This window comes from Cupressus sempervirens, chromosome 5, assembly GCF_028749045.1.
Source record: "Cupressus sempervirens isolate cs-2001-9-10 chromosome 5, ASM2874904v1, whole genome shotgun sequence".
Taxonomy (NCBI): Eukaryota; Viridiplantae; Streptophyta; class Pinopsida; order Cupressales; family Cupressaceae; genus Cupressus; species Cupressus sempervirens.
Genome location: NC_143122.1, coordinates 175,383,342 through 175,402,084, shown reverse-complemented (window position 1 = coordinate 175,402,084; position 18,743 = coordinate 175,383,342). Strand labels below are relative to the sequence as shown.

At 35.8% G+C, this 18,743-nt stretch overlaps 1 protein-coding gene across 1 annotated transcript in view; it reads right to left on the bottom strand.

Annotated features, from left to right (window-relative positions):
* Positions 1–14,092, bottom strand: part of LOC149554980 (protein ALTERED PHOSPHATE STARVATION RESPONSE 1-like) — a 35,483-nt gene extending 21,391 nt beyond the window's left edge. Inside the window, exons 1-2 of the mRNA XM_089829016.1 lie at positions 11,745–14,092; positions 10,888–11,102 (exon numbers count right to left, since the gene is read on the bottom strand). Coding sequence (XP_089685142.1) covers positions 10,888–11,102; positions 11,745–12,951 — 1,422 coding nt within the window. The 5' untranslated portion in view covers positions 12,952–14,092. The remainder of the gene's footprint in view (positions 1–10,887; positions 11,103–11,744) is intronic.
* Between the last annotated feature and the right edge of the window lie 4,651 nt (positions 14,093–18,743).

Here is an 18,743-nt window from a genome sequence, read left to right as displayed (position 1 = left end):
AAGATGGCCACTAATGCCACAGATATATTGCTTGAGATGGATGCCTATAATAATGCATTAGGGCCTATTTTTTCAAGTCAAATTTGCAAAGAAGGTCGTACAAAATTGCAGCCAGGTAAAAATTGCAGCTTAAGCCTTATACAATCTAGTTTCTAAATTTCTAGCGTTAAAGTTCGAATTTTGAAATGAGCCTATTATTTTTTTCTTTTCCTTTTTTCAAAATTCTGATAGATGGTGGCAAATGTTTGGGCTTTCAACCAAAAACCTTCAGCAAATCGCCATCCGCATAATGAGCCAGCCAAGTAGCGCTTCTGGATGTGAGCGCAACTAGAGCATGTTCGAGCACATCCACTCGAAGAGGTGTAACAGGTTGTCTGTGGAGAAAATGAATAGGCTAGTCTTTGTGCATTACAACCTGCGCATCAGGACCAAGGAGATTTTGGATAGTGACACCTCTCCGATTACTCTAGAGGAGGTTGATCCAGAGTTTGACTGGATCACTGAGGCTACTGATCCTATCTTTGATGATGAGGACCTACAGTGGGTTGACTAGGCAAATAGAGAGGGTCAGGATGAGGCTGTAGTTATGGTAGCAAAGGACCAAAGAGCTCCAGTTGTTCCTAGTGGCACCTAACAGGCATTGGCAAAGCCAAAGACTACAGTTGATCCTAGAGGCACCTCACAGGCTAATGCTATGACTAATCAGTCATCCAGGACCTACCTTAGATGCCTTACTAAGAGGCATTTTATAGATTATACGGAGCCTGAGGTTGAGGTTGAGGTTGAGGTTGGGGATGAGGATGATGATGAGGATGACGATGACGATGAGGACTCCGACTAGGAGCCATAGCTATAGTTTTGTTTTTAACTTTTTGTTTAACTTAACATATAATCAGAAGTTGGAACATTTGATGATGACTATTGACGTGTTAGATTTTATAATACATATACATTTTGATGGGTTGCATGGATTTATCATTTTATATATGATTCTATGTTTTACTTTTATAATATTTCCTTCAGCTACTGTTTAGTTACTAGTAATATAGTATTTAGCAATTTACCTTTGTAGTATTGTACTTATGTAATCGATTTATGTTTAAGTTTTAAGTATGTGCATTATGATCAAATCATCTTCTATTTAATGATGTTATTGTGTCTTTAAGCTTTATTCAATAATGGGTGCATGGAATGTTCTTTAAATCCTAAAAAATCTCAAAATTTTGAAATTTTTTCACTTTGCTGAGTCACTGTCGAGTTCGAGCCGGGTCACGAGTCAAGTTACCCTTGCCGAGTCCGAGCCAAGTCTAACTCACATTACTCTGGAACAAACTCCGTCCTGATCTATCTGTTACTCGCTGCAAAAGGTTTCAACACCTGCGATCAGTGATTCCTCACATTATCTACCATTTTTTGAAGATTTTTGCAACTAGCTAGAGGTTTTTTCAAAACATGGTTCTTTTATCAGATTGAAAATCTGATTTTAAATTCTTGGTCGTTTTCCAAGACCTCAATTGGGTTGCTTTCAGATTTTTCTAGGTACCTCAATTTCTGTCTAGTTGGAATTTTATTATGTTTATTGATTTTTGGTGGGTTTTTCAAGACCTCAACTAGGTTGTCTTCAAAAATTTCTGTGTGACTCTGTTTTCACGCCTCAAATTTTGTGCCAACAAACTCACATTGCAATTTGTGCATGTATTTGCCTCTGTAATCAACATATTCAAATTTGTGCATTCAGCCACCTAGTCTTCTTTTTCATGCCTCAAAAAGCATGCAATGGCATCTTTGACCAACATTCTGTTAGAAGGTAGTCAAAGATTCAATGGTAGAAACTACAACACATGGAAGTAGCGCGTGATGACCATATTTGAATATAGATGCCTTGACCAGAATTGTTTTGGGAACATCTGCTCATCCTGCCGATGAAGGCAAAGAATGGAATAAATTTGACAAGTAGAGTCAAAAAGTTGTCATGCTCATCAAACTTTCCATCATAGTTGCAAGTTCCTTCTAGTAAGACAACTGCAGAAATGTGGAGCAATCTGAAAGGTTTACATGAAATTGTGGACAAAAGTTGTGCATTATCTTTGAAGAATGTGCTCTTCTCAATCATGATGGACGATCACGTATCCATATAGGAGCATCTCTATAAAATCAAGGATATTCATAATCAGTTGGAAGCCATTGGGCGTAAAATGGAAGAAGACATGATGGTCATCACCTTGAAGAGTTTCTCATCTTCTTATGTGCACTTTCTTGAAACTCTCAACATTGCTTCCACTCATTCTAATGTTTCATTTTTCGATCTCCATATAATGCTTCTCCAACAAGATCACTGGTAACAACAATTTGGTAGTGGCACTAGCACATCTTCTAACACTCAAAGCCTTCTCAGCTAAATCCACAGGCAATTATCAATTTTATCCATCTTCTCAACAGAATCCTTTTGCCCAATCATTAGAGGGCCCAAAGAAGAAATATGTTTAATGCAACTACAAAGCACAGTGAGTTAAGTGAATCTTCCTTTTATGCCTTCATGGCTGAAAGACCTATCGATCATGTAAAATCCTCTGCTTGGTATATTGATTCAAATGCCTCCTACCACTTCACTCATCATCAAGATTGGTTCACAGATTTCCAATCATTCTTAGATTTAGTTATTTTTGGAGGATTAGAAGAATGTGTCATTTCCAAAAGAGGCAATATCCAAATTCAGTCGAGAGGAAGGAAATTGATTTTCCTTGATGTGTCCTATGCTCAAGGCATGGAACTCAACTTCTCTTTGTCAATTAGATTCTAAGACATTCTTGTCGACTTGATGTGATCTTCGATTTATATCAATGCAATATCATTGATCGGAAAACTCAACTAACAGCTACCATTTTTGTTGAAGATTATGGTCGCTCCTTCATTAGTACACTCTGGCATTAGTGATGTGGACACTTGAATGTGCACTATCTTTCTCATCTTGTTGGCGAAGATCTTTTTGTCATTGGACTACTAAAGATTCAAACCCAAAATCTTGGAGTTCGCAAAGCAACAATGCACTCCATTTTCAAATGATGACTCCTAGAGAGCTTGTAAGGTATTATAATTGATCCATGCTAATGTTTGTGGACCTATGGCTACTCCCTCTATTACTAGATCTAGGTTTTCTTTTTAGTTTTTGTTGATGATTCCACTCAAAATGTGGGTGTATTTTCTTTATCAGAAATCAGAGGTGTTTGTTGTAGTACAAAGTACAAAACATTTGTAGAAAAAGAATCTAGTCAACATATTATTACTCTTAGAATTCACAATGAGAGACAGTTTTGTTGCTTTGCCTTCTCCTAATTCTATGATCAACATGGTTTAAAGCACCAATTAACAACACCATGCACCCCTCAACACAACGATGTCAATGAGCATCAAAACCACACAATCATCGAAATGGCTTGGTCTATGCTTGGACTCAAGCACATTCCAAAGAAGTTTTGGGTTGCAATTGTCCACACTATCCTCTATCTTCTCAATCACTCTCCTATAGTGGTTGTCAAGAAGTTGACTCTAGAATAAACCTGGTTAGGTCATAAGCCCATAATCAATCATATCAAAGTTTTGGCTCCACTGCATTTGTCTAGATCCCTAATGCTAAACACACCAAGTTAGATGTTAAGAGCCAAAAACTCGTGCTAAGTAGCTATAGTGATAATCACAAAGTCTATTGCCTAGTTAACATCGAGACTAATCATCATCTTCATTCGTGATGTAATCTCTAATGAGGAATGAGGGCCATTTCAACTCTCTCCTCCAGCTACAATGTCAAAGGATCAATCTCTCCAAGCTCAAGACTTGGATATTCGTCTTCCATTAGATCCACCTGATGGGAGGGCTTCAACTAAGAAGGATCCAGTTGTTCCTATTCCTGCCTCTCCACCAATTTCTTCTCCTATAGGCTTATCTAGACATCCAATCACACCGCCTAATTTTTCTCAAGGTTCATCTAATCTTCTACTTGATGATGATGATCCCCGTGCACCTCCTCCTTCAAATGTTAGCACTTCTATTGTCTGACCTAAATGGTAAGCTAAGATGATTGGCAATCTTCACGATGATGAGCTCATCGAGGGTAGAATTGCTCAGAAGAAGAGAAAACCTTCTGACTCTGTAAATTTTGCGCTCATGGCCAACATTCATAGTGTGTATGAATCTCAAACACACAAAGGTGACAGGACACCTGAGTGGAAAGAAACTATGCAAACTGAATATCATAGCTTTTTGAAATATAACACTTGAGTTTTGTCAGATCTTCCTTTGAGAAAGAAACCCATAGGTTGCAAATGGGTCTACAAAGTCAAATACAGAGCTAATGGTATGTTAGTTAAGTACAAGGCTCGTCTTGTTTCCAAAGGCTTCTCTCAATGGGAAGGAAATGACTATGAAGAGATCTTTGCTCCCACTACAAAGATGAGCACCATCAGATTAGTCCTTGCCATGCAGCTCGGTGTGACTAGAAAGTCCATCAAATGGACATCAAGAATGTGTTCCTGAATGGTGAGTTAGAAGAAAAAGTATACATGACACAACCTCTTGGATTCAAGGTTGCCAATAAAGAACACCAAGTACTCAAACTGGTGAAAGCACCTTGTGGCCTCAAACAAGCTCCTTGGGCATGGTACACGAAAATTGATAGGTACCTCAATAATCAGGGTTTCTGGAGCAATCCTTCTAACTCAAATTTGAATGTCAAGACTACCGGCAGTAATATCATCATTATAATTATATATGTTGATGATTCAATTATAATTGGTAGTTTTGAATCATTCATTCAAGGAATCAAACAGCATCTTTGTCAATATCTTGACATAACCAACCTTGGGCTTCACTATTGTTCGATGTCAAGATTTGGCATCCTCATCTCTCAACCTAAGTATGCATGGGCTTTGCTAAACAAATCCGAAATGCATGATTGTAAAAGTACATCTACACCTATGGAGTTTGGTCTCAAGTTATCAGCCAAATTTGTTTCTCCTATTGAGAATGAATCTGCATTCAGACAACTAGTGGGCAGTTTAATATATTTCACAGCCACCAAAACTGATCTCAACTTTGTAATGAGTTACATATCTCGCTTCATGACAGCTCCCACTTCAAATCATTGGGCTTCAACAAAATGCATCTTGTGCTATATCAAGGGCACTCCTGATTTTGGTATACTCTATGGATGAACCAAAGATGCCCGACTCATCGGCTACACAGACTCAGACTAGGGAGGCTTTGTTGATGACAAAAAGTCTACTTTCTGACTATGTTTTTAGTTTAAGCACGGGTGCTATCACTTGGACCAATAAGAAGCAGTAGGTCATATCTCTTTCATCAACAAAAGTTGAATATCAAGGAATAGTCAAAGCAGGTTGTGAGGCAATTTGGCTTCGTACGATGCTTTCCATCATCCATGTCTCAGGCAGGCCCTTCACCCGTCTTTAGCAATAATCAAGGGGTTCTCAAACTTGCCAAAAATCCAACCTTCCATGAGCGCACTAAGCATATTGACATTCATTGTCATTTTATCCATCATCTGGTTGACAATGGATCTGTGGATTTGCAATTTGTTCCTACCATTGACAAACTGCTGATATTCACACCAAGTCCCTACTTCAAAAGAAGTTTGTGAAATTCAAGGGGCAGCTTGGTGTCATTGATAAGTTGATCATTAAAGGAGGGTATTAAAATAATATCTCTTAATTTTATTTCTATTTTAATGGTCTCTTGTAGATTTTGTAAATATCCTGTAAAATAGATTCTTTCTATAAGAACAATTCTTTATTTATAAATAAATCATCCAATTATTTGTTTGATATTTACAGCTGCTCGAGTTGTCCACTTAACTTTTAAATAATGATGCTTGTTACTCAATTTAATTCCGTGTATTATTACTTTTAAGCCTTAATTAATAGTGTATATTAATAACTGGATTGAATGGTATTTTGTTTCTGGGTAAATAATGTTTTCCACCCAGGCTTGTGAAGTGAGAATTAATTGCCATAAAAGATCTCCACACTCAAAAGAAGGTACTTTTAATGTCTACATTCACAAATCTTCTCTTTGACACTTTTGTTGTCTTTGGATTTTATTTCTGTCCATCCTATGTAATTGTTCTAGCTGTTGAGTATTTTATATATAGCTACCTATGGTCCTATACAGCTATCATATATCTTATTTTCAATTTTCTCAGTCTGCATGAAAACTTTAGCTAACATTCTAAGAATATAGTATACCCTTCTAGTTTCATCCCTTCTTAAAGGAAATTGTACCCAATGTGTAGTTGAGATTTGAGAGAAAAAATGGGGACAGCTAACTCAGAGGACCATTTTGTCTGACTCAGTAGTGTTCCCCTGTAGCAAACAGGGTATTTAGTTGTATTTCATTTGCCGTTTGTGTGGAACTGAACATCAAGTGCAGTATCTTCAGCCAAGTGATGTTTAACTTTAAAATTGGGAATAGTAGCCTTCGGATGACAGATAGAAATCTCCTCCTCCAAGTAAGACGGATCATCCAACTTAAGCTTAATCAAATTGACGACATTAAGGATGCCAAGCTGAGCTGAAGGATCAAGTTAAAAGGCATTGGGTCCGAATGCGTGTAGAAAGATGCATAGTATTAAAAATTGAAATATTTCAAATTGTGCTGTTTTGTTGTGAAACTTTGTTCATTCAAGTGAAGTCAAACACAGTCATCATCTTCAAAAGAATGATGAACTTAAAGTCAATAAATGAAATGCCTTGGGCACAAAGATAGTGCCTTGCTCATTTTTCTGGTGGAAAGTCTTCGGAGCTGCGAAAGTTATGGAAATTTCATAGGTGACAAAAGTCAGAAGGCATAAAATATATCAAAAGAGAAATGCTCTTTAGAGACATGCCTAGCTTAGTTATCGGCCATGGCTATGTCCAATAACATAAAAAAAGGTACCTCACTGCTTTTTCCTCTAATAATAAATGCAGCGTGCATGTACTAAAATTGAGATTAACAACCTGCCTGCAGATGAATGAATGTAGAGAAGTGCATTTGACAACACAGATTCCACAATGATTGACAAAAGCAACTCAACAAGCATGATTAGTGATCTGAAATGATGGTGAGCACCAATCCAAAATTTATGAACAAGATTGTAGAACTCTACAGGTTGTGGAGCATCCATGGTCTTTAAACATAGTGTAAGGATAGCCAGGTTGGAAACAAGCAGCCAATCATAAATTTACAATCACAGCAATGCTACGTGTTTGAAATTCCACAGTTAGGTCCACAAAAATGGTTGAAAAGGTATTGGCAATAGTTGATAATAGATATAATCCAAGCTTTTGATTGGAAAGCTTAAACCTTAAACTGACTGCAAAGAGAGTACTGAAAGATGTATTCCCCAACCTGGTTCTCCTTAGAAGGCCAATAAGAGTACTATCAAAGACACTGTAATGCCTTCTTATATTCTAATGTCCACCACCAAAAGACAAGGGTGTCTTTAGAAATAGTTGACCAGAGAGCCCAGTTGGAACACAAAGTTTAGTGAAATTCAAATTATTGAACCACCTATGCCAAGAAAGTATAGGCAAGGAAAGGTGTTGATTTACCAATGTAAGATATAAAGCTTGAACAAATAGGCCAGCCAAATTGCATATCTGGAGTAGAAAGATTTTTACTCATCATATGATGTACATTGAACTGTAACTTTGCTGGTGACACCCCTCTTCTATTTTATCACCAAATGAAAATGTTAATGTAAGATACCCACTTGTAACGTTCATATTTTGAATCTATAAATAAGTTCAAAAACTGAACGAATTGATGATACAAGAGGAAAAATTATCTCTACCATGAATATAATGAAATTGCTGCTTGATGCTTGGACGAAGGCATAGAATTTTTTGTCATGTGTTGCAATTGAACTTATAGCTTGTGGGAAACTGCTTCCAAACGATATTGGAGTAGATGCCCTCCCTATTTTAACACCTCACCTATGGCATACTCAGAAGCACTGGTCTCAAGCTCAAATGGTAATAACAAGTCAAGGATAACAAGCACTGGAGCAAAACAAATAGCCAGAAGCTTCAATGAAGATCCTTTGACTAGTAAGTTTATGAAGATGGTGGTAAATATAAAATTAGCTACAAAATTATTCTTGACGAGTTCATGCCTCTCAGAGAACTCCTCAGATTTGAAACATAGATGGAGTGGACTGTCTCTGAAAGACCATTACTTTGTCTAGATTCAAATGTACTCCACACTCCTAAATTATGAAAATCAGTTACTTAACTGAGGCTTGACGAGAAACAACTTCTTAATCTTTGAATAGAGAACGCACATTGACCAAGTGCTAATCACAAGACTTGTAAAAGACCAAGATATCATGAAGAAAGAAGACAGAAAATTTGCCAAGATGAACAAGATGTGGCAGGTGCATTGGTGAGGTCAAAAGGCATAAGAAATTACTTATAGACTCCAAGCTTGGTCTTAAAACCTGTCTTCCAAAACATCACTGGGATCCATGAGATTTTGATTGATACTCAAAAGTCAAATCAATTTTAGTGAACTGTTTGACAATTTGAAGCTGATCCAAAAGATCTTCAATCTGAAGACATTCAGTAGAATGTTAAATGGTCCTCAAAGGAGGAAGTTCTTAGGCTCGTTAAAAACATCAGAATATGCATCAACAAGAGACTGAATTGCTTTAGGAGAAAGTTTATCAGTGTTGTCTTGTTTGGCTTCACTGATGAAATAGGAAGTAAGATACTTACACAAACTGATATATCTAATAGCTGACGTACAATAGTTTGCACAACCACCAGAGGAAGAAATAACTTAGCTACCCGGAGACCCGCCTCCCATCCCCTGAGACATGTCTCAGAGATGGATACATATCTCCAGCACTGGAGACATCTCCAGAAACTTCTTGATGCACAAGGTTTTTTTCTCCCACCACCTTTGAAGTTTCCAGACTAGAAATTCATGTCTCCCACAAGAAAACTTAGGACAAAATGCACTAAAAGGCAAACAAATAAAAAAATCCTGAATAATGTTTCATGCTGACATTTAGGATGATGGAAAAATCCATCCAAAGTTAAAATGGTCTGATCTACTGATAGTGTAGACTTTTTGAGAGAGGCATAACAGTTGTGTGACTGATTTCTGTCATTGTAACGGTCTAAAGAGAAATTGCCTTGACTAGTTACTGTTCTCGTATAATTGATTTCCTATTCTTGTTCACAAAGTTCTCTGTCATAATAGTTTCTGGAAAATATTAAATTATATTAAAAATTGCCATCTTCAAGTAACATTTTCAAAGAGAACAAGATTGATTGGGCTTTGATGGTGCCTTTTGTTGCTTAGCTTCCACCTTAAGCAAGTTGGAAAGCATGCTCTGAGGAAGAGGTGGTGCAAAGGTTTGAATCCTGCCAAAGACGACAAAACAACCCAGAGATGTTCGACACAAATTATCTATTCAATTTCCTGCACCTCCAATCTGATAGAAACAGTTGAACTGTGCCATGTATTTGTTAGGCCAATGGACATTGTGTATGGTGATAATAGAATCATTGTACTAATAAGTAATAACCATTCTTTAACCAAGGTGGTCAAATTCCAGCTGAATAGCTGCCTGATTATTAGGAAATGTGTTGGATATACACAGGGACTAATTAAAGGCTCGGTGATCTGAAATTTGCAAACAAGCCAAGAAATTTAAGATATGTGAACCTTGAACATTGGTCTCTGACACAAATGATATGATTATGATGCTCATTGTATTTTGCATGTGTTTGGTGTTCACAACATACGAGAAATCTGTATATATAGGAAATAATTTTGCAAGGTCATTCAGTTTTTCTAGATGTCAATCTACTTTTAATTATTTCTATCTACCATTACAGCTGTTCCAGTAATTCCTTTACTGTTTCACTTATTACTATCTACCTTTTTATTTGTTCAAAACTTCCAACCATGCACCTACATTTCCATTTATTTATATCTGTCATTACTCATTTACTGTTGTTTCAGCTGTCAACAACTTAATATCTGCATACAATTGCAGATGCTTAGTTTTATTATATTTTTTTCGGTCAGCATGCATATAATCTTTAGTTCACTTTCTAACATGGTATGTCCTCAAAATAGGTGCTAACTTTTTTGTATGAAACGCCTTACAATAAGCCAAAAATATAAAAGGAGTTGTATTGTATGTAATGTCTTTTGAGAAGTGTCTCAGTCTGCAGGACTAGATTTTGACCTGAAAAGAATGTATTTAGCTCCAAAATATTGAAAAATAAATGGACCATGATATTGATTGCGAAGGGTGTATGCGATCACTAATGAAATCTGCAAATATGAAGAACATGGAATTTGACCATTTTTTGGATTTTAGTTTTGTTTGCCATAAGAAATTGGCTATTAAGATGAACCTAGAAATGAAAAAATTGCAATGTATCCATTAATGAAAGATTTGATTCTTTTTTTGATCTTATCACCAAAATTCCTAAGCATTAAAAGCTTACCGATTCAGATGTTAAGAAGGAATAGAAAACATGTTCATAGGTTTCTGCTACACTGCATACAGTACAGTCACATTCCCAGAATCAAATATCATGAGAACACCTAGGATCTTTTCCAGTCCCCTCACTAATCCTGAAGATCGGTTGCTTTTGGTTCACAAATATTACGACTACTAATTTGATGCACAAAAGGGCCTATGATCCAATAAGATACCTCTTATCATAACAAAGGATTTTAAAATCAATAACTACTTTAATATGCCATGCATAATACAATTTTAACCTCCATGTCAATGGATGACGGGACAAACCAATAACTATCTACAACTTTGAATATAATATAATAAAGAATTTCGAGAGCAAAGTATACCTTCACTTCATCATAAAGCTTTTTCTCCCATGCATATAGTCTTTCCAATGTTGATGCATGACTTCCAGATATCATACCACCATCCTCAAAAAGATCCCCACTATTGTCATTCACTAGGTTCTTTGGGCTGGATGTAAAATGAGACTTGGATAAAGGAGACGACGAAGATGATGATCGATGCCAAGTTATTGCATTTAAAACCTTTGCAGAATGTTCTGTGTTTGCATGTAAGAATAATAAGTCATCACATGGTAAAGAAAACATTCTCTCAGCATTTAAACATAACAAATAAAAACTTAATTATGGGCATAAAGCCATCAAGCAGCCACTTCTGCACAGCAGGTAGATAAGATACAAGCATCGTCTCTTCCTTGCACTGGCAAGTTTCCTTATCCAACAGAAGATGAAAATCTTCTCATCGTTATTAATTCCTCAGTACTGATTAATTCTCAACCACTGAGAAACTATTTTCTTTTACACAAAGTAGTGTCCTCAATTACCGTAAAATTTCTTTGTGGATAAATAGTATTACGCTATCAATGCACAATGTTTCAGCATTACACCGTGCTATTTTGTGACACAAACAAGTTCAATCCCATGACATCATAGCATCACTCTATTTGTTTAGGAACCACCTGTTAAGAAGTTTAAGCCAGTATATTTCCTGCAGGCTCTGCCTCACTAAAGTCAGCAGTTCAAATCACATGGAATGGCATTATAAACAGAACTGGGCCAAGAAGTCAACCCTCTCTTTGGCATTCTTCTGTTTATTCCCCTTTCCGGTTGTTTTCATTATATGAGACTCTGCTGTTTAACATTTAAACTACTTTACAAATAAAATAGAATTTGAGCAATACCTTTAATTTCAGTCAAGCTTGACTGATAATGCACTTTGTTTGCCTCGAGCATCCTTGCGACTTCCTTCCCCGAATCGTAAGCTCTTATAAACTGGTCTTCAATGTCCCTCATAACTTCAAACAAATTTCTTGCCCTGCTTGAATCTAGAATGGCTAGGTCTTTCTTCTCTGAAATAACTTCATTAGTAACAGAATTGATCACCTCAACTTTCAGTTCATTTATTACTTCATCCGATTGCTTTGTCTCTATAACATGCAATTTCTCTTCTTCTTTGTCCTCATCTCCATCCTTATCCCCCGAACAAGTATGGATAGTTTCAAGTTCTTCTAGACTACAAGATGAAGTCTGTGAAGATGCATTAGCCTCTACAGTCCGCTCCTCAACTTGCATGTTGCCCTTCTCTTCCTCATCACTGTCATCCACTATGTGATCATCCTCTTCAAGCTCAGGAATTCCCTCTTCTTCCCTCACTTGTTTTAAATCATCATCAGAAGTACGACTGATCCTCTTCTGCTCTTGAAAACCAAATGAGTCGTCTAGGGAAGTAAATGGATTGAAGAAATCCCAACTAAAGTTACTAGGTGGAGGTGGTGGAGGAGGTGGGTAATAAGGATACCTACTCTCACTGCCATTGACAGGAGGCCCAATAGGGGCATGAGGAGGCGTGTTGCTACTGAAAAAATCAGTCATTCCATACTGTGGAAGAACATAAGAATTCATTCTAATTCTGTCTGGAGAGAAAGGTCTCTCCTCGTATGACAAAGATCGGTTTCCTACTGATCTGAGGTAATGGGGACTCTCGTAAAAGGAAGGAGAAGAAGGCCTATTATCAGGTGATGGAGAAGAGCCAGAAGGGCTCTCCTTGCGTTGTCGCGGGGATTCGGGTGGAGATTGGGAGGGGGAACGGAGTGGCAGAGGAGCTGCGGGGTCCTTATCTGGCAAAGCAATTGTTTTAGCTGTTGCCGGTATGGACAGTTTCAATATAGGACTAGTATCACCATAGTCCTGTTCTTCTACTACTTCAACGCTCTGCCCTTCCGCAAAATCCTTAAGGGCAACGCCAATGTTTCTAAGACAATGAATGTAAGTAACATGAGCTATTGCAAGAGCATACCTTTGGTCAACTGCCTGCTTCATAAGCTTCTTCCTCTCCTTGCATAACATTACCACTTCCTCATTCTCTAGCCTTGAAGTAGAGCAACCCATCTCTATAAACCAACTACTATCATTCAGAGCCTTGACTGCGTCAGAGAGAGAAATGTCAAAGACCAACTCAATACCTCAGAGAATGCTGACAAAAACCATACTTTTCGTCATCTGGTTGGAAGCAGTTTCACAATAACAAGGGTAGTCATCTTAGCCAGTATTATGTCCATAGCTGCAACACCCAGAAGACATTGTGTGAACTCGGTAAGCTACTTGAACTTAACTTACAGGTAATAATGGCGGTGTCCATGCAAACAGGGACTGATTGCAGTGTCCCTGATATTGATGGGCATTGAGAGTGACACATTCCACATACTCTATGAACGCACCTGATTTCTCTATCACTCGTCAGACAGTATTATGACTGCAATAAGAAAGCATGAATGGCTTACTTTGCTCCCCTCATCCCTGGAAATTAATGCTACAAGAAACGGGCCATGGCTTAAGAGACGGAAGAATGTTTCTTCTTGTTAACTGTAGTCAACGAAATGAGTGAGACTGACTGCAGTTGTTAACAAACAGACATACGGTAACTCATCAGAATTGAATAAATATTTGGCTGCCCTATGTTGAATATACAACATGATTGGGTGCAATAATATTACTAGGGGGAATCTCAGTACAGATAGCATAGCTGCCAACTCTCTGACCGCTGATCTGGACTACCACCCCCTCTTCGAGACAAAATATAATCTCCTAAACAAAAACCAAAACGATTATGAATAAAAATTGTTTTTCTTTTGTCCGTTATGTGACGGGAAAAGGGCGCGCCTTCGAAAAACCCATTTCGATCTGACTCTCAATTTTCAAATTCCGTCAGTGAATCGCCCTTTTCAGCTGCTTCTGTGCATGCCATCTTCCGCATTTGCTGCTTTCTAGGCCTGCCTGTTGCTTTTCGGGAATATGACGGTCAAAAAATCACCGTCAAAAGCCACTTTCGTTTATCGGGGGCGTCAAATGTACGAATTGGCCCGCGCTTTCAACCTTTTTTAATCCATATTCAATCTTTTAGAGCCCAGATTTTCATTGACGCCCGTCTTAATCGTCAAAACTAAAAATGCGTCACATTGAAATAAGTGTTGCCCTCAAAATTATTGAAGCCATTGAGCATAAACTGTAAGTTCTGTGAACAGTATAAAGGAATCCTAGAATGCTAGAGAAATTCATAAGCGATGGGATGGATTTACTGCGCCGAAAAGGCCGAGTCTACTGAGAAGTGGATTATTTTCACCTGCGGAAAAAGCAACAAGAAATTTAGCCAAGATTTTATCTGCGAGCACTAGGGTTTTCACACGTGTGAGAGAAGCCTCGGAAAAGAATCTCTCTTTGTCCCCTCGTACATGCCGGGAGCTTTGTCATTTTTATATAAATTCAAGAGTGTATTAGTTATCGTATCTCGTCTTTTTTACACCACCTAAAATTTTGTCATTAAGAGGGAATATGTATGCGGGGATGGAATAAGGATGAGATTAAATGAAACGTTTGTGAGATCCCAAGAGAACGAACGCATGGACGAATGAACGAATGTATTGTGTTGTGGAAGTCTACTAGTTTAGAGGACTGAGTAATAAATTAATCTAAAGTATAGTAGATGGTTGACACAATTTCAACTTGACATTACGGGTATAGATTATGGCCTTTTTTTTATTATATTATTTGTTTGGCTTGTTTTAGTCCATGCCTATGGGAACTAATGTTTTAACTTTAGATCCCAACTAATTTTCACTTCACAACCTCATTGAATTTCTAAAGTTAAGAATCAGATTATTTTTTAATTAATTTTTCAAAATCTAATGACATTCCTATCAGACTTCATGAGTAGCAAGGGACTTAATTTTTCAAAATCTAATGACATTCCTATCGGACTTCATGAGTAGCAAGGGACTTAATTTTTCAAAATCTAATGACATTCCTATCGGACTTCATGAGTAGCAAGGGACTCCTCAATGGTAGGGGAGGGGTATTTATGTATTTGTGCATGTGAATAATGCCCTCACTAACTAATTGGTAATTCTTTGCAAAATGAAGGAATTTGAGGGGTTTGCCTATTTCAAAAGAGGCAAAAAATTGGTAATTCTTCTTGTTCACCTAAAATTTCATGTCATAATTGTTTTCCATGGAGAATGAGTTGGACTACTTCTTGTCTTCATTGTTGTAAATTTGCCAATCACCACCAGTCTCTCTGCTTTGGTCATCCAACAGGAGATACTTTCTTTGCCTAAACCAAGCCAAAGAACCCAGGCTAAAACTACAAATGACATTTTTCTGCACACAATCCATCCCAGGAAAAAAAATCCTTGTAGTGTCTTACTCTATTGTGAAGACTGAAGCATCTTACATAATTGAAGGAATGTGATTTTTTTTTTATCAATGAATTGTTAGCCATGATTGGGAACCGTCATCAAAAAATTTATTGAAGAAAGCTTCAAAATTTTACATCAATCAACATGTTTTATCCTCTGTTCCCAAATTTTTCTACTTCCTATGCACTGGTATCACATCAAAGTTGAATCCTCCTTTTGTCCAGCTCCTAGTTTGCAAGTAAACCATTTAGAGTCTTAATAATCAAGTGTTGTAATCCAAGCACAATAAATCTACAACAATTTTACCAACTCCTAGTTGTTCACGGGACAAGTGATAGTAGAGGCACTCACACTAGCAGTTCTCCATACATCTAATCCTGATTAAAGAGTACTCTCTTTCACAATACATAATTAATTCATTCTTATCTTAGGCTTCTGACACAATTAATTAATTCTTATTTAAAGAAATATTTTCTTTAAAAATGGAAATTAATCTGTTAAAATTGATTTCAAAAATATAATCTCTGGAATTTTAGTTTATTGCATTTTATTCTTTGTTAAAATTAATTTAAAAAATATAATATTGTTATGTCAAATTTAAAACTATAAAATAAAATTAGGCAAGAGCCTACAACACAATGGTAAATTGTGAGCCTCTTATCGGAGAAGTATTGGGTTCAAATCTACTCAAGCGCTTAATAAATAATAATAACTTAATCATAACACATAATAATTAATCATGGCTCCAACCTCTTACCAATCCAAAAAAAAAAAACTATAAAATAAAATCTCTAATATTAAACATAATATAGTCAACAAAAATTTACAAGAATAGAAAACAATAAATAGTAACTAATCTAGGTATATAAATCTAGTAATTAACTTATAATGTCTAAAACTTGAATCTATTAATAAAGGTGTCTTTCAAATTTTTTTATAAATATATTATTTTAAATTGATATCCATATTTAAATTTCTATTTATAAATAAACTTAAAAAAATTATATTTATAATTTTTCCTATAAACTTTACCAAGTAATATAAACTAATTTCTTTACTAACTAGATTTCTACATCTAAACTATTTTCTATTTATAGATCAAACAATTTAGAGTTTATGATTTTTTCATACAACTTTAATCTTCAACTTGAACCACATAAACTATTGAGTTTCTCTACAAGCTAAGCTTTAAATAACTCCAATTTGAATATTACTTTCATGAGCACGAGTGATGATAACGACCACCACAACAAAGGGCATCTAGCAATACTCAAAGTACTAGAATAGTTGTTCTTGATGAAACAAATGTTGAAGACTTGATATATAATTAGTCGTACACTTGTTGTGACTAAACATGACAAATGTTTACACGTCATATTCTAGGCACAAAGCAATCTTCTACTTCAAACTAAACGCAAGGACTCTAGCTCTTCCAGAGCTCTTTTTTTTTAATGATTCTTTAACATTCGGGTCATTTTTATAGTCAAATAAATTATTGTTGATATTCATTATGTTGTTAAAATAATATTATAATTTAATTTGTTATAAAAATATATATTTAATAGTTTATGTTTTATATATAAGGTAAAGAACTAATGTTCTCATTAACTCTTGGATTGGTATTAATTTTTTAATGTTAAAAAATTAATGTCGCATTCAAAAGTTTCAAAAATATATTTAATAGTTTATGTCTTATATATAAGGTAAGGAACCAATGTTCTCATTAACTCTTAGATCAGTATTAATTTTTTAATGTTCAAAAATGAATTTCGCATTCAAAAGTTTTAAAGGTATGATTTTAAAAATCAATTATGATATGCTTATTTTAACTTTATGATTGGTCCATGGGTAATTTGTCAAGGTTTATTTCTATTTTCCTAAGCAGAAAATTAGAAAATTAAAAGGTGGTGCTCTAAAATCTTTGCCCATGCTTATTGTTACAAGAAACTCTAGAATCTTCCCCCTTGCTTCATTGTTGCTAGAGACAACAAGTATTGAAGACATCATTCTACAATGAATATGACTCTAGAGACATCTTGTTATTTGGGGAAATTACAAATCCAAGTTTAGGGCCTAGCCAGGTTCCCATCAAAGTTAGCAACTACTCTCAATCTTGTTGATTTCAAGATTCGCCAATACGACATACTGCATCACAAACGCCCCTTTATTGAATATTCAATTTTATCCTCCTTTTTTAGGGTTTAAATTTAGCATTTTGGTTTTCATTAACAAAAAGTACATAATTCCCCTATTTTGGTGTCAGACCAGTGTGATTTAGTAGAAATAGCTTATAGAGTGAAGGTGGTGCATCTCCCTATGTCGCATCTGAGATTATCATACAACATATTTCTTCAAACTGTGGTAGACTCCAGTCATAAAAAATGCTTACCTTGCAACGTGGTGAGGAAGATTTATATTGGGCATATCTAGGACATGCTTCCAAATTTTGAACATCTAGATTATTATTTGAGAGTTATTTGGCATATACAAGTATCCTACTCTACTCATTTATTCTTCTTTTCTTTACATCTTTAAGAGATCTCTACCAATTAGGCATAAATATGCAATCAGTTTACCCAATTTCATTCGATTCTACATCTAATCCATGTATTCAATTGACCTACATTCTATTTGGGCACTCTTATATTGTATATAACCTTGTAAACTTATAAAACTTGTGTCTTGTTTGATGATCACAAATGTCAATGTTGGACCAATGGACAGAGCTTTCATAGATGTTCTCGTAAGTTTTTCATATATTTTAGGAGTTCTTTACAATGAATTGGTCTCATGGATCTGGTACATTACATTTAGTATGGATGTAAACCCACTATGGGCACACTGTACCTAGTTTCCTTGCTAAGGTAATTTTATGAAAGTTCTAAAACAAGAATACAAGAAGATTTAGAATTGTAGTCATAATTACATTTGGTAGCAGATTTTGAGCAGTATGGGGAAGGAGGGGCTAAGAATTTGCATATTTTATTCCAATTATTCAAGAATTATATTTGATCAAATAACAACTTTTAATGATTTTTTTTATGAATGTCTCTCACTAGATTGTGGGATTAAATTGAACATACATTGAAAGAGTGGAAGTTTCATGATTCATAATGCAAAAGTGTTACATTATTCACATTTTTTTTTACAATATTATCTAAGAAAATTATCATGTAGCCTTCATCCATGGAGTCATTGACAATGCATTTGCTAATCATAACTACAATTACTTCAATGTTATTGCTTGTAGATGTTTTGATCAATTATTTTGGTACTTTGTTTGCTATGCTAGGGAATATATTTGGAATTTGTTTTTACTAAGATAAATCAACATTCAATCTTGAACATCAAATAAGATAAAATGATTCTAAACTTGATTTGAACTAGTTTTTACTCCTAACTTTGTTCTATCTTGGAATATTGGTTTTTGCTTTAATCTTCAACTATCTTGACAAGCTTGAGTCATGGTTCCTCATGTTTCTGGTAGTC